Source organism: Cucurbita moschata, unplaced genomic scaffold, assembly GCF_002738365.1.
Source record: "Cucurbita moschata cultivar Rifu unplaced genomic scaffold, Cmos_1.0 Cmo_Scf00019, whole genome shotgun sequence".
NCBI classification, from domain to species: domain Eukaryota; kingdom Viridiplantae; phylum Streptophyta; class Magnoliopsida; order Cucurbitales; family Cucurbitaceae; genus Cucurbita; species Cucurbita moschata.
In genome coordinates, this window is record NW_019268535.1 from 1,591,474 (window position 1) to 1,607,364 (window position 15,891).

The 15,891-nt window shown below is 38.4% G+C and overlaps 4 protein-coding genes across 8 annotated transcripts in view; 1 reads left to right on the forward strand and 3 right to left on the reverse strand.

The window, feature by feature from the left end:
• The window catches only part of LOC111456870 (chromophore lyase CRL, chloroplastic-like), a 5,076-nt gene extending 4,482 nt beyond the window's left edge, over positions 1–594 (reverse strand). For 4 of the 5 annotated variants that reach the window (XR_002712828.1, XR_002712829.1, XM_023098916.1 and 1 more), the window contains exon 1: positions 104–594. Coding sequence is in view for 3 of the 5 variants with exons in the window: in XM_023098916.1 (XP_022954684.1) it covers positions 104–286 (183 nt within the window). In the remaining 2 variants the exon portion in view is untranslated. The remainder of the gene's footprint in view (positions 1–103) is intronic. The other variant, XM_023098917.1, reaches the window with a different exon arrangement.
• Positions 595–1,551: 957 nt separating this feature from the next.
• Positions 1,552–4,398, reverse strand: LOC111456869 (calnexin homolog). Its single transcript, XM_023098914.1, has 6 exons — positions 4,204–4,398; positions 4,024–4,093; positions 2,398–3,527; positions 2,242–2,313; positions 2,033–2,152; positions 1,552–1,938 (listed from the first exon to the last, which is right to left on the reverse strand). The coding sequence occupies exons 1-6, from the start codon at positions 4,285–4,287 to the stop codon at positions 1,780–1,782; spliced, it is 1,635 nt and encodes a 544-aa protein (XP_022954682.1). The 5' UTR covers positions 4,288–4,398; the 3' UTR covers positions 1,552–1,779.
• Positions 4,399–5,760: 1,362 nt separating this feature from the next.
• Positions 5,761–9,987, reverse strand: LOC111456868 (LRR receptor-like serine/threonine-protein kinase GSO1). The gene is made up of 2 exons (XM_023098913.1): positions 6,312–9,987; positions 5,761–6,235 (listed from the first exon to the last, which is right to left on the reverse strand). The coding sequence occupies exons 1-2, from the start codon at positions 9,715–9,717 to the stop codon at positions 5,862–5,864; spliced, it is 3,780 nt and encodes a 1,259-aa protein (XP_022954681.1). The 5' UTR covers positions 9,718–9,987; the 3' UTR covers positions 5,761–5,861.
• Positions 9,988–14,889: 4,902 nt separating this feature from the next.
• The window catches only part of LOC111456981 (peroxidase 7-like), a 3,938-nt gene continuing 2,936 nt past the window's right edge, over positions 14,890–15,891 (forward strand). The window contains exon 1 of the mRNA XM_023099069.1: positions 14,890–15,208. Within this exon, the coding sequence (XP_022954837.1) occupies positions 14,921–15,208 (288 nt within the window). The 5' untranslated portion in view covers positions 14,890–14,920. The remainder of the gene's footprint in view (positions 15,209–15,891) is intronic.

Here is a 15,891-nt window from a genome sequence, read left to right on the forward strand (position 1 = left end):
AAAAAAAAAAAAAAAAAAAAAAAAAAAAAAAAAAAAAAAACAAGAAAAGAAGAAATTCAGAACAAAGAAATTGGGGATTCGCGAGGAGGCAGAGAACAGAAACCTTCTCGCCGGAAAGAGACTGAGAAACGGAGCGGGCATGATCCCATCGCGTCGTGGACTTAGTAAGACGTTTGAGGAAAAGGGCGCCTCCGACCAGTACCAAAGTCTTCATAATCAAACCCCCAGCTCTGTTCCATCCAACTGAGTTGTTATAATCATCGCTAGAATTCGAATCGGCACCCATAACTTCCAGAGCTCTCAAACGCCCACCATTCGGAATCTTGAACAGGTTTTCGAAATCATTCAAAGCACGAAATGGAGCTTGAAAGAGTAAGAGTGGTGGATGCAGAGAGGAATTAGGAGGTGAGCGTTTAATCAGCGTCGTGAAATAGAGAACCCATGACTCCACTCTCCATTAAACCAAAAATGTAGGCGTCGTCTCGTGAAACTTCGCCACATCACGGCGGGCTCTTCTGTTTATCATCTCTTCTTCAATCCAACAACAACGCCGTGGCCACAGAAAATCTGTGCACCCCAATCTATTTCCCAATTTCTTCATTCATAATATTTTTAATCTCAATTTAATTTATTATTTTTTTTTTTTTTTTCTATTTTTCCCCTTCAAAATTTTCATTTATTATCGAGACATTCTTCGCTCTTTTTCGAATTCTTTATCGACTGAGAATGCAACGCGTCTAAATGCTTCTTTTTCGAATTCTTTATCAGAATGTAAGATACTATAAGAAAGATCTCTAAATGCTTCTTTTTCGAATTCTTTATCAGAATGTAAGATACTATAAGAAAGATCTCCAAACAAGATAATTCCACCGGGGCGGATCAAATAGGCGGAGCTCCTATACAAAATGACGACACTCGAGAGTTTTAAAGAACTAGGCCCCTTTCTTCCAGATAAGTTCTTTCCTCCAAATCAGTAGTCCGTCAAGAGAAAGGGATGACCCCATATTTTATAAATAGTTTAAGTTAATAATATAATTAAGTTCTGAATCAATCATCGATAGCAAAGAAAAAAAAAATCCGACCAACCAAATTCTTACCTTAAACTTGATTGCTTAATTTGCCATAGAATATTCCATACCAAGAATGCATCATCTAACATGTTGCTTTTATTAATAATAAAAGCCAACGAAAATTAGTGCCCAAAAAACGTCCCATTAGTGCCCAAAAAACATCTTCGCAACGCTTTTACACTCTTTAATCTCTAGTGTAAATTAAGCCTAACTAGAATTTTACACTCAACGACTAGAATTTTACACTCAACGACTAGAATTTTACACTCAACGACTAGAATTTTACACTCAACGGTCAACTCACCTAGATCAACACAAATCCTTTCATTACACATTTAACCATATAGTTTCTATAATTAAACTACCGAAAAAGATACAACCAACCCTGTAGCATCTCATAAACATCTCATAAAAGCAAATCAAGGAACAAAAAAGAAAAAATAAAAAGCAGTAAAGAGGAATAAAATTTTAAAAAAAAAAATAGAGAGATCCAAAACATTTTCTTTTCCTAAAAAAATCTCCCAGTCTCATCCAGCCCCCCAAGTGTTCATAACAACACCGGGCAACATCTCATATCTAACCTTCAAAATAGTATACTCCAGAGACTAAAAGGGGCAAAAAAAAAAAAAAAAAAAAATCAGGAATCAGCGTACAATCACAACTACTAATTTCTTTCAAGAACAAAACACCTTCCACATCCTTCCCTCTTCTAATTATCTCTCCTAGCACCTGACCTCCGGCGAGCGGGCGCCGCAGCAACACCCTCTTCCTTCTCTTCTCCTTCCTTTTCTCCGCCGCTGCTACTTTGATCGTTCGAACTCTCTGCAGCTGCTGCACTCGTGCTCGCACTCTTCTCCTCTCTTTTTGCCTGCACACACAAACAATAAACGTAAATCGTAAATCCTATACTACGCCATTCGCGCCCCGAATTTGTAGGCGAGAATAATAAATTTGGCACCCACCGGTTGCTGCTTCTTTCCTCCGAAGATTATCCTCAAGAAGATTGTGAAGAAAACCACAATTACAGAGACTATGATCCCAATGGTGAGGTTTGGTTGCTTCTCTCCCTTTTCAATGACATCCTGCATGCATACATACATACATCAATCACTATATATATTGCCCACATCATAAATGCAGAGGACGACAGACAGCACGTTAGCTCACTTACAAGTATTTTTGACTTGTAGTGACTGAGGAATGGGATATCTGCGGCCTTGTATAGCAAATCAAAGACTTTCTTCTGCAGGGTAGTCGCAAGAACCAGGTATGAGTCAGAACGCTATCTATCAATGGCAAAAGGTTATAACTTTGATGGTATCCATACCTGATATTTTGCGAGGGCATCTGGACCAGCAGCAGCTGCTTCCTCGGCCTTCTGTTTCTCTTCCTCGACTTTGAACTTCGGCTTCCATTTGGTGTCGCGGTATGAACTAGCGAGTTTCTCGTCTTTGGCGATCAAAATGTTGTCAAACAAGATACCATCTTGCATTGTCCAGATCTCAATTCCAATTGCAGCCACGGGCTCGAAGTCGGGTTTTTCAATTTCGAAGTAGCTGGGGTTGGGAATCTGTCTAGGCTTCCAAATTCCCTTGTAGCTAGGATTGTCGATTTCTGGGGCGTGCCACTTACCCTTGTATTCAGGGTTCCTCTTCATTGGTTTCTTCCATTCACCACAACCAGGAGCTATCTCACATTTCGGGTTATCGATCCGTGGTGCCTCCCATTCACCATCCTCTTCATCATCCCAGTCTTCTGGCTTGGTGGCCTCTGGATCATCAATCTCTTCAGGCTCATCATCTAGCCATCCATCAGGCTTTACAGCTTCCTCATCTACAATTTCCACTGGAGCATCCTCATCCCAATCATCTGGCTTCACTGCATTGGGATCGGGAATTTTAGCTCTCTCATCCCAATCCTCAGGCTTCTTGTCGTCTGGATCAGGAATTGTCTTGGCAGGAATCAGTGGAGGCTCAAAATCATCCTCCGAAAGGAAATTGGCCTTCTTCTTCTCACTCCCATCAACGAGAATGCGAACATCATTGCCAGATTCAAAAATGGCAGTGTAAACATGGGACAATTTGTCAGCTGGAACTGAAGGAGGATTCTTTAGATGATGCTCAACGTACTCCCCTGTTTTGGGATTCTTATGCTTGAAGATGAAGTGCACCTTGTTAGTGGCCCCGCATTTGTCAGGTCCAAACATGATTGAGTAAGGAGATTCATTATCGAACTCTTTAGCCTTCCATCCGGCATCTTGAGGCCGGAGGTATTTCAGATAGGCACCACCACATTCAAGCCCATTTTGTAGGCGAGTCTCAAACTGAAGAACCACAGTTCCGTCCTTTAGACTCTCTGGCTTTTCTAGCTCTTTCACAATGGCGTATTTCCTTGCCTTCTCACTCACTAGAAGCCCGTAATCATCATGTCCTTCACTCTTAGAGTGCTTCCAGACACCTATAGAACACAAAAGAACGCCTATCAACTCGCGTCCAAAACTACATATCTATAATCCTTATTCCACCATCTTAATGCCATTAACTGCTCAATCTTGATTTAAAGCCAAAGAAAACTGTTCGCAATTAGCTAATGATGGACTCCATCCAACTACCTTACACAAAGTTTGATCATGCAAATGCCTCGAGAGAAACAATTATCCATTAAGATGAAATCGTCAAAGACACAAAACTGCTCAAATGTTAATTCAACGTAGATAATTGCGAAGGTCTATATTTTCTTTTATTCATGTCATTGATCGAAATGATGTCTCAAGATACGAATTATCAAATGAGATAACAACTCAAAACGAAAAAAGGAAAGAATATCCAACAACCATCAAGTAATTGTACAAACAGATCAAGCAATATACACATCCAGCTAGAAACAATTCAGTACATACAACGATTAAAGGATCAAGGAATATTTTCAGAAAATGATCAGAACGGAAAATAACCTTGATATTCACTCTTCTCGGACACGATCCAGCGCCCTTCAAAACTCTCGTCGAAGGACTCGTAGAAGATCTGAACTCCATAAAAACAGGAGAAAAGAAAATTAGACATTCCAACAGGAGTTTCAAATGTCGAAGAAAAAAAAAAACAATTAGATCTCAATTCAAGCTCAAACAGAATACCTCATCGTCCGATGCACGGAGCTGAACAAGTGAAAGGGAAAGAACAAGCAAAAACGCGGCTAATCCTAAAGGAAACGCCTTCATCTTCTGGATCTGAAACCCTAAACTCTGTTCAGCCTTACACGATTAGATCCCGATGAGAAGAACAGAACTATCTCAAAACATTTCAGAACAGTCCGGCTAATCTTCTCCGCCCTCATTTCTAAATTTCCATATTAATAGATCTCGATGAACTTTCAAGTGCGTTGTTTCCACCAATCAAATCTCGTTCCACGTGAAAGGAGCCAATGGATGTTCGCCACGTAGTCAACTTCCTCAATAATGATGACTTGTCTGGTCTGGTCTCCTTCACTCTATTAAATGGGCTTTGTTTCTTTGGATTTGGAATGAAGGCCCATTTCTTTTCTTATAAAGCTAGCCGGTTGCCGGTTGCCGGTTGCCGGTTGCCGGTTGCCGGTAGGAAGAGTTTTACATTTTTTTTTTTACTCCTTTTTCGAATTAGGTCAAAGAATTGGGTTGATTGGTATTAATTTAATCAAGTACGAACAACGTTCAAATCTGTTCAATGTTCAAGTCTACCGAACAAGGTTAAGATGTCTCAGCTACATATGCATACATCACTGTAGTTCCACTTGACACCTATCGCGATCATCGTGACCTCTTGAATTCTCAAAACTTATGTCGATCCATCCTCGTATCACTTCCACTTGACACCTATCGTGATGATAAACAGTTCATCTCATCGTGACCTCTTGAATTCTCAAAATTTATGTCGATCCATCCTCGTAGGGGTAGAGAACCCATTGTTGTCTCAGCCGTGCTACTAGATGCTCCGGAGAAGTAAGAGGAGAGCACTCATCTTAGGTTGGAACACATGCTGCAACAGATATTATCTCTTTTGGCTCGTTACGTATCACATCGTATCGGTTTTGGCCCGTTACGTATCACACCACATCTATTTTGGCCCCGTTACGTATCACACCGCATCTGTTTTGGCCCCGTTACGTATCACACAGCATCTGTTTTGGCCCCGTTACGTGTCACACATCTCGTGATTTTAAAAAACACAGGAACAATTTCCACACCTTGGTTTCCCCATTCCAATCGATATGTGATCTCACAGTTCACGCTCATTCAGGGTCTAACGTCCTTATTTGCACACCGCCTCAACGACGTAAGCGCACCGCTAACTGATATAATCCTTTTTGAACTTTCTCTTTTAAGCTTCCCCTCAAGGTTTTAAAACACATCCGTTCGAAAAAAAAATCACACCCTTGTAAAGAATATTTTGTTCACGACTCGTTCTTTGATAACAAATAGTACGAGGAAAATGCACTAGTAACTACGTCTTAGAATTACAAAGCAACAACTCAACGTAATTAGTCTAAACTCGCATGAATCGACTCATCATCGATGTTCATCGTCTCCTTCAAGGCCATCCTCGCCAGCTTCTTGCATCACCCCTTGATCATGCAATGGAAGGGCGGAGTTCAACGCCTTCATGGAAGCCCAAAACAGTGCTTCAGCAATGAACTCTGCTTAGAAATGATCTAATTCATTTGATCACTAAACCATGAAAGCTTATTCAAATGAACTGTAAATCTGCTATGTGATAAATTAGTACACATTTACTTTCATCTATGGACATCATAAATTTCTCAAGCATATGGATCCGTCTGCTTCTTCTTGTAATCGAGCGTTCTGGGATTATAAACGTGCTGGAGCTGATCGCAAACTCGCCGAGATGCTGGTCGTTCTTGCGGGGCAGTTTTCGTGCAAAGCAGAGCTATCTCAAGCACTTGGAAGGCTGCGGATTCTTCGTGGGGTGACATCGGCTTCAAACACGGGTCGATCAACTCCTCCCTATCAGCAACATTTTGCGTTTCAATGCGTGCCTCCACCCACCTTACCATGTCCATATCGACCCCGAAAGCTTCATCGGTAGGCATCTTGCCACTTGCGAGCTCCATCAGTACGATTCCGAGGCTATAAACATCGCTCTTTTCTGTTGCTTGCAGAGAATAAGCATATTCTAGGAAATAGAAATGTATTTCATCAGCTAACAAATACTGCACGTATCGAAATCGAGTGAATAAAAACAGCGTTACCTGGAGCTATGTAGCCGTAAGAACCAGCAAACCATGTTTTCGATTCTGTGTCGGTGTCGTAATTCTCGACGAGGGCTTTGGCTAGCCCGAAATCCCCCAAATGTGGCTCCATATTCGAATCGAGAAGGATGTTGCTCGATTTGATGTCCCTATGGATGATCTTAGGCAAACAATCATGGTGAAGATACTCCACTGCCTGAGCTAACCCAACAGCAACCTTGAACCTTGTCTCCCAATCCAGCTTCCTTTTCTTCTTCCCATTGATGAGTCGCTCGTGCAGCCAGTCCCAAACGCTTCCGTTCTCCATGTAATCGTAAATTAACAGACTCGAGCCATCTCCTCGGTTGATGCAGTACCCGAGCAGCTTCACTAGATGCCTATGCTTGATCCTTCCAAGTGTCTTTACCTCTCGTACGAAGCTTTTATTAGATAAAAGATCGTCTTTGCACGATATTTTCTTGACAGCAACGGTTTCGCCGGTGAGCAATTCAGCTCGATAGATCGTTCCAGAGCCCCCCGAGCCGATAATGAAATCATCGCTTAAATTGTTCGTCGCCTCCATAATTTCCTCCCATCGAAAATCTCGATTTCCACCCGGGTTATGGAAAAGTGGTCTTCTCTGCGCTTGGGACGAATTAGATGAACAAATGCAGTTGACTTCACTCCATCTTTTGAAAGTTTCTTGATTGTGTTTATACAGAAGGGTGACCGTAAACACTAGAATCGCCATTCCCGCCAATGTCGAAACAGCCGATATGGCGATGATTGCCCCTTCGCTTAAACCCGACCCTCCCGTGGAAGCTTTGCCGCAATGGCGAAGAGGACCTCCACAAAGTCGAACGTTTCCTTCGAATACATTAGCCGACCAGTGAGAGAATTCCTTGTCCAATCTTCCCTCTAGCTTGTTGTAAGCAAGGTTAAGCTTGCTCAAGCTGCTCATCTTACTAACATCCGGAGGGACTTCTCCGGTAAGCTCGTTGTGAGATAGATCAAGCGCTTCGAGTTTGGACAGCCGAGCAATAGAGAACGGAATCTCACCTGTCAGATTATTGTAACTAAGATCCAATATGCTCTGAAGATTCTGTAACTGCAAAATCTCAGCTGGGATTTCCCCATCGAAACCGTTCCTCGACAGACGAAGCTCAAACAATTTGCTTACCTTACCGATACCAGAAGGAATCGGACCGAAAAACCGATTATCTTCAAGGTCGAGGACGTTAAGCGACACGAGGTTACCGATTTCCATCGGCAATGTTCCATTCAAGAGATTCCCATTAAGAGATAGCACAATCAGGCTAGAACAATTGAAAAGCTCCAAAGGCAATGGACCAGTGAACCGATTGAGAGAGAGCTTAAGCTCACCCAATTCAGGCAATCCACCGAGCCACATTGGTATAGTTCCAGAGAGAAGATTATCATTAAGATCAAGATGGGTCAGTTTCTTACACGAAGAAAGCTCATCAGGAACAGACCCAGTAAGGGAATTCTCAGATAAATCCAGCAAAGACAGTTCATGAATGTTCCCCAATTCCGGCGGAATGTCGCCGGAAAACTGATTGTTTCCTAATCTCAGCCGCTCAAGGGAGGAGGAGTTTCCCAATTGGGGAGGAATTCCGCCGTCGAATTCATTGTTTGTAAGATCAAAAGAAAGAAGAAAACGGGAAGAACACAATGAAGCAATGCTACCATTCAATCTGTTCCTAGAAAGATTGATTCTCGTAAGATTTGATAAATTGATCAATGAATTTGGAAGATTACCTTCAAGAGAGTTGTTGTAAAGCATGAGCTGTTCCAGAGCTTCAAGGAATCCAAATGTTGAAGGAACCCCACCGGAGAGACGATTGTCCGCCAGGTCTAGAATCGTCAGTTTATGGCAGTTCCCCAAAGTCGCCGGAATTCTACCGTCGAGTTCGTTCTGCCGGAGATGAAGGAAATTCAGTTCCCTTAATCTTCCGATACTCACCGGAATCTCGCCATTGAAACGATTCCCGAAGAAATCAACCATCTGTAAGTTCGAACAATTCCCGAGCTCGAAAGGGATCTTCCCAGATAGCTGATTGTCGTATAGATACAGAATTTCAAGTTCTTCGAGCATGCCGATCTCCCGAGGGAGATCGCCGTGAAGATTGTTGTGATACAGAGCCAGAGTCTTGGCATTGCTGAGGTTTGCAATCGCCGGCGAAATTGTGCCGACTAAGCTGTTGTTATGAAGGAGAATATCAGTCAAGCCGCTTAGTTCATAAAACTCATCCGGAATCGATCCGTTTAGTCTATTGTTAGATAAATCGATACGCGTTAGTGATCGGCACTGAATCAACTCGGCCGGAATATCGCCGGAGATTCGCATCTGAGATAGCATCAGATTCTCTAAACTAGAAGTATTAGAACACAACTTTCCCGGAATGACACCGGAAAGATGATTGTTCGACAGAACCAAGAACACCAAGCTCCCCATATTCCCCAACTCCTCTGGAATTCCCCCCGTGAGCTCGTTCATGGATATATCCAAAGTCCGGAGATTACCCAATTCAGCAAATGAAATTGGAATTAAACCCACGAGTTTGTTTCCCATTAGATTCAAATAAACAAGCTGACTGAGCTCCCCAAGCTCCACCGGAATCTCGCCGGAGAGAGTATTGTTGGCGAGGTTCAAAATTTGGAGATTCTGAAGACGACCCAGTTGCTTCGGTATCGATCCATTGAGATTGTTACCAGAAGCAGTGAAGACAACAAGGCTCGAACAGTTCCCGAGCTCCCCCGGAATCGGACCCTCGAGTTGATTTTGCTGCAGAACCAAATCCTCCATTCCGCCGAGCCGTCCAAGCTCTGTAGGTATCAAACCGCTAAGACTACACGATGCCAAACCAAGAGTAACCAAATTTGCAAGATTCCCAAACGAAGCGGGAATGGAACCGGTAAGTTCGTTGTCACCGATTCGCATTATTCTTAGACTCGTCAGCGAGCCCAGCTCAGACGGAATCGACCCACTGAGTTTGTTAGAGAAAAGCAGCAAAGATTCCAACGAATTAAGCTTTGAGAGATTTGTTGGAATGGGACCTATTAATCCGTTGCTCGAAAGATCAAGGTGGAGAAGGTTCCGCAGCCTACCGACTGCCGGTGATATAGACCCACCCAGCGACGAGTCAGAAAGGTTCAACCCCACCACTTGAGCAGAGCCACCCACCGTGTCAGACCCACAAGAAACGCCTCTCCAACTGCAAAAATCCGGATTCCTCTCAGACCAATCCACCAAAACATTATCTGGGTCCGCCACAAATGACTTCTTTATCTCCAAAAGCACGTTTAAACTCGACCCATCATCACACAAAACGAACCCATATTGAACAGAGCAAACAAAAAAACAGAGCACAAAAACAAACGGCAAAAACAGAGCACAATCAGCCATACTCTGTTCTTCAATACCTTCCAAGAGATGATCCAAACTAAATACTTTCAAAAGAGTTGAACCTTGGGCGGTGCTTATGGAACGACGCGTGGTGAAGAACGGGAAGTGGCAAAGAACGGCGCTGCATGGAACAGAGGAGGCTCTGATTTCTCGAACTCAGCTGATAATAATGGCGGCAGCGCTGCCATAAATGACCGGCGGATTTCTACTGTGCCATTAATTCTTCATCATTTCAGATGCTCAAATTCCAAGAGAAGATCAGAACAAGATAAGTACACCTCTGCTTTCATAATTCCATAATAATAAATAGAATGAGGCGAAGGTCAAAAAGCAGAGTCAGAAGGATGGTGGATTTGCTTGTTTTGATGTGTTAGCTGAAAAATGGAGTGAAAACCAACTCTGGAGAGAAAGTGAGCTGTTGAAGCTCCAATTATGAACAGTTTGAACCTGATTGGCTTAGAGTATGAACTTCAAAATCAGCAGCTTTCGAAGAAGTCAAAGGTTGTCCCACAAAATTTCATTACTTCCCCACGCAGTTCAGAAAACATTGAAAACAGAGAGGAGAATCTGCAATTATTAGGAGTTTTAAACACTTTTGTTGGCTTGATCCTACCAAACCTTCGTGTCTTGTTCTGGTTTTTGCCCTGTTGTTCATATTCCATGCTTTTACTCCATTGATATTATATATATATGATCATCTTGGTACGTAAAAACCTGATATTTCTCTTTCGTTTACCTTTCTCTTTTGACCTTCTTCAATAACTCTTCAAAGACAAGTTTTTAGTGGCTCGTATTATTGGTTATCTATTTTGTTCGATTTTGTTTGTCGGTGGAATTCAAATCTTTAATCGTTCACATCGTAAGTTGTCGTGTTCTAAAGACAAGTTGAGTTTTATGCAAGTCATGATTGCTATATATCACGGTTATGCTTGTCCTAAGCATGTTGCTCAGTGTCCCAGTCATGCTTGTCTAGGACATAATGTGTGAGATCCCACATCAATTGGAGAGGGGATATCAATTGGAGAGAGGAACGAGTGCTAGCAAGGACGCTGAACCCTGAAAGGGGTGAATAGTGAAATCCTACATCGGTTGTAGAGGGAAACAAAGCAGGGTGTGTAAACCTCTCGAGTAGATGTGTTTTAAAAACTTTAAGTGAAAGCCCGAAAGGGAAAATCCAAAGAGAACAATATCTACTAACAGTGGACTTGGGGCGTTACATGTCGTTCATGGCTACATGCCCATTTCAAACCCATTTTGCATACTTTCATCTCAATATAGGTTTTTAGTCTTTCATGTTGTGTCAATACGGGGTGTATAATCAGTCATCAAAATCATGTCTACACCCACCAATCCTAAAATGTCCCAAAACGTACCAGAGAGGGATATGACTAGTTGTCACTTCTTCATTCTCGAGGTATATGCTTATCAAAGTCATTGTTGATACCTAATTGCTCTTAGCTTATAACATTACTTTCTTTCAAATTGTTTTCGACGTATTTCTTCGCTCACGTTTTCTAAAACATTTCTCTCAAGCTGACTCGAGGCACAAGCATATGCCCACGTTGTTGTCCGCAAAGTCCAAATTTCTCACGACTGATTTGCTCACTAGGTTAGAACAAATGTCACACAATCGTTGTCCCGCTATCGTAATAGTGTGATTGTAACACATATGCCTAAAATTAAATTATATATCTTCGTAACCTAGGATTGTGTACCGTAAAAATAGTCGAGGGGCGTATAAAAGCGGGATAAAAAGTAATAATACTATTGTAAATTCTTTTTAAGGTTAATTTGTGGCATCTTATATTAGTGAATGACAGATAAAGTTCCATGGTAGGTAGCTTTTAACTATGGCCATTAAGGTTGTACAAACCCAATTTGGAGCACTCCAAGGGACACTCAATCAAAGTGGAAAATTACTAATAACTCCTTACAAAGCCACAGCTCATGAAGAATATATATTGTGTAGGTAAGGGTAGTTGTGGAATTAATATATTTCTTGTCAAGTAAGAAAAAAAGTAATTATTGTTAATGATTCTTTTATTAGATCGTCCATCGTTTCATTTGTTGGAAGGTATTAGAACGGGTTGTGTCGTGGATTGCTCATGTCGGAGCATGGGTTACTGAAAATTCGAAGATGAATGTTGTTGTATCGTGTCAAGAGGAAAACGAAGCTTAGTGAGTTTTCTGTTAGCCGATAGCCAATTACGATTTAGATTTTTTATTTTTTATTTTTAATGTGGGTTTTATTTCTAATCGAGAAGGGCTTTTATGTACAGAGCTTACCTCGTCCTTACAACCCAGATCACCAACTTCTTTGATTTTCTGGCATTGGGTAGACGTCACCCTTATCGAAAATGCAGCTCATGTACAGTGACTTTGTCTGAAATTGGGTTGTGACATGGACTGAGCACGAGCTACTAAAATTTTGAAGATGAATGTTGTTGTATCGTGTCAGGAGAGAAACGAAACTTAACGAGCTAGCTGCCAATTTCTTTTTATATGTGTCTTAAAATACAACTCGAATGTCTAAACGCGTAACATGACACAACGACCTCTAGCGGATGACTTTGAAGCTCTCGTCTTCCGATTTGAACACAAACTTCCATTAATGTTAATATTTTAATGGCAATGTGAGACATTGTTCCTTAGTTTGTCTCCAAAATGGCTCAATCACGAGAAAGAAAGCAGCAAAGGGAATAAGAATATTATGTTCTTGTCTTTGTTCCATGGAGAATATTTGCAGTATTCACATTAATTCATTTTAAAATAAAAATAATATAATTTTGACGGCCTGACATGATACCTATGTTTTGATCTGATATATATATATATATATATTAATTAATTAGATTATAATGAGATATATAATTTCAAAAGTTTCAATAATACTCTCGACATTTAAAAAAAAATATATTTACAGTAAATAATAACAGTTAAATTTTATTTTAAAAATATTTAAAAAGTGTGACACAATATCTGAAAAAATCTGAAAATATTATTACTCAATTAACACTACAAAGTTAAAAAAATGAAAAATATCATTGGATAGAAGCTACCAACTAATATATACAAATAAAAAAAATATAAATTAACTATACAATAAAATATACTACTAATCAAATCAATATATTAATACAAATATTAAAATATATTTCAATATATTTCGTAACTAATTCTGATAAAGTGATAAAAAAAATACAGTTAAGATTTTAATAGTTACATGGATACTTTTAAATTAAAAAAAAAAAAAAAAAAAACTTCTAAAACACCTTTAATTTTTTTAAAAAAAATTTAAAAATATATTTACAGTTGATACATATTTAAAACATACTCGGGAAGTTTAAAAAATAACAATAAAAAAATTTGAGATAATCTATGGAGTGTCAATAAACAGTTTTTATTCTTATACTATCCTTAGAATTTTTTGAATTTTCTTTTAATAAAGATAACGAGTGTCAATGCAAATTTTAAAATTTTATGGGTATTTTTTAAACATGAGGGTATTAATTAAACATTTTATAGGTGAGGTGAAGGTTATTTTTGGAATTTTATTAATTTTAAAATTATTATTGAAAATTTTAAAAATTTAGAATTATTTTTTTAAGATTAAATATAAAATTTATGAATTTTTTTTTTTTTATTAATTTAACTAAATTTAGAATGGTAAATTAATTATGGATTTTCATATTTTAAGTTATAATAAAGCAAAGTCAAAATGGTAACGTGAATGAATTGTTTGTTTGAGGTATAAGAGGGAATTAAAGGTCAAATCAGGCACCTAAACCAAATTAATTAATTAAGTTTAATTAAGTGATTTATAAAATTAAAAAATAAATAATAAAAAATAAAAAAAAGATGCCTTGTCCAAACAGAGTGTGACAAAAGAAGTACATTAATTATAATTGAAGAAGCATTTAATCATCAAATCACTTTATATCTGTTAATTTTGTTATTAATTAATTATTTTAGGCTAAATTAATTTTTTTAAAAAAAAACTTTTAACTTCGCCTCTAATATTCTTAAATTTTAAAAAATATCTAAAAAAATATAAAAAGGAGAGTCTTACCATTAATTTTTTATTAGGGAAGATTCACTAACTTTTTTTGTTCGACACTTAACCATGATCTCCATTTACTCGATTCCATTGTTTTTTTGGGTCACGTTTACATCAGATATCAGACAGGTCAACTCCAAACATGCAGGGGATCAGTTGGAAGCTTCGACACTATCGTGATGAGGTATGAGAATATAAATTGTGATATCAACTTCTTCCTCTTGCACTAGAAAGATGGGCCCGGAATTGGAGGAAGCTAGTGTTAAGAATTACTACTCTCCACAATGGTATGATATTGTCCACTTTAAGCATAATCTCTCATGGTTTTGTTACATCTCGTACCAATTGAGATGTATTCCTTACTTATTAACTACACCTTCGAGATTCACAACTTTTTTGTTTGACACTTGACATGATTTTATTGGCATGACTTTAATACCATGTTAGGAATCACATACATCCGTAATAGTATGATATTGTCCACTTTGAACGTAAACTCTCATGACTTTTCTTTTAATTTCCACAAAATGTCTCATACTAATGGAGATAACATTCGTTTTTTACTTATAGACCCATGATGTTCCTCTAAATTAGCCAGTACGAGACTACTCCATAATTTTTTTAAAATCATGGAAAATGAAGATTGCTCAGTTCGGATTGTTCTCTGTAACTCAGGAACATGAAGTTGGAATCGCTAGTAATTGCGGATCAGCATGCCCCAGTGAATATGTACCCAGGTCCTGTCACACCACGCATCACACCCTGGGAATGGGTTTCGCCCGAAGCATAGAACCAATTCTCCGATATCCATACTGGTTAGAATTGGACCATAACGAAATTTCGGTATATACCAACCTCGAATCAATTAGACTTTTATTTTTTTAATCACACCATAATTTGTAAACTAATTAATTAAACCATCACTAAAAAGAAACAAAATATTTAAAAAGTCTTCAAACAAAAGATTTAAAACATTAAAATAATCACAATTGTCAACGATGTAGAAGAAACACCAAAACGAACATGCTGCCACGTCCTCCTCTCATTCCGAAAGTGCCCATCACGTAGTTCCCATAAAACTCTATATATATATATATATATATATTGAAGGTATCCAAGAGGGTTACGGACAGGGTTCGAGCAAAAATGAAAGCGGTGGTCTTGTTGTCAGTTATTTTCCTAATTCAGGCAGCCGCCGTGGTGTCGTCGGCCGACAAAGAGTACGATGATGACGGGGAAGAATACACGAGCCTTGAGGTTCCACTGTTGCCGGAGTCTTCAGATTTCGACGACTTTCTTTCGTACGGATTCTACCGGAAAAGTTGCCCCGGCGTTGACCGCATCATTCACCAGAAACTCAAGCAGTGGTACGATGAGGATAACACTATTGCCGCCAGCATCATCAGACTCCATTTCCACGACTGCGTTGTCAGGGTAAAAATTCATTATCAATTTTATAATATAATTATAAAAAAATTAATATTCCCAAGAAAAGGAGAGAAATTTCTAATTTTTCTTTTATATTTACCAATTTAGCCTCGATTATCTTCGGATTTTACTATATATATCAATCTATTTTTTCATTTGATTTCTATTAAAAAAAAAAAAATGCTAAATGTACGAAAATACCCCTCGTCATTACCATTAATTTTTTAAAAGTTTTAATATGAGAAAAAAAAGTAATTTGGACTTTGTTTAAAAAGTATCTTAAATTTTTTAAAATTTCCATTAATATTTTAAGAATTTTTAATTTTTTTTGAAATATTCCGAAGAAAAGGAGAGAAAATTCGAATTTTTCTTTATATTTACCAATTTAGCCTCGATTATCTTCGAATTTTACTATATATATCAATCTATTTTTTCATTTGATTTCTATTAAAAAAAAAATGTTAAATTTACTAAAATACCCCTCGTCTTTACATTTTATTTCAAAAATACCATTAATTTTTTAAAAGTTTTAATATGAGAAAAAAAATTTAAAAAAAAGTAATTTGGACTTTGTTTAAAAAATATCTTTAAATTTTTTAAAATTCCATTAATATTTTAAGATTTTTTTTTTTTTTTTTTTTTTTTTTTTTTTTTTTTTTTTTTTTTTTTTTTTTTTTTTTTTTTTTTTT

Bases quoted from the DNA above. Each gene is read 5' to 3' on its own strand.
- LOC111456869 (XM_023098914.1), bottom strand. From the start codon at position 4,287: ATGAAGGCGTTTCCTTTAGGATTAGCCGCGTTTTTGCTTGTTCTTTCC. The intron at 4,094-4,203 runs GTATTCTGTTTG...TATGGAGTTCAG, and splicing joins TCCGTGCATCGGACGATGAG to ATCTTCTACGAGTCCTTCGA. The intron at 1,939-2,032 runs GTGGGTGCCAAA...TTGTGTGTGCAG, and splicing joins GAGGAAAGAAGCAGCAACCG to GCAAAAAGAGAGGAGAAGAG.
- LOC111456868 (XM_023098913.1), bottom strand. From the start codon at position 9,717: ATGGCTGATTGTGCTCTGTTTTTGCCGTTTGTTTTTGTGCTCTGTTTT. The intron at 6,236-6,311 runs GTAACGCTGTTT...TCTATTTCCTAG, and splicing joins TTACGGCTACATAGCTCCAG to AATATGCTTATTCTCTGCAA.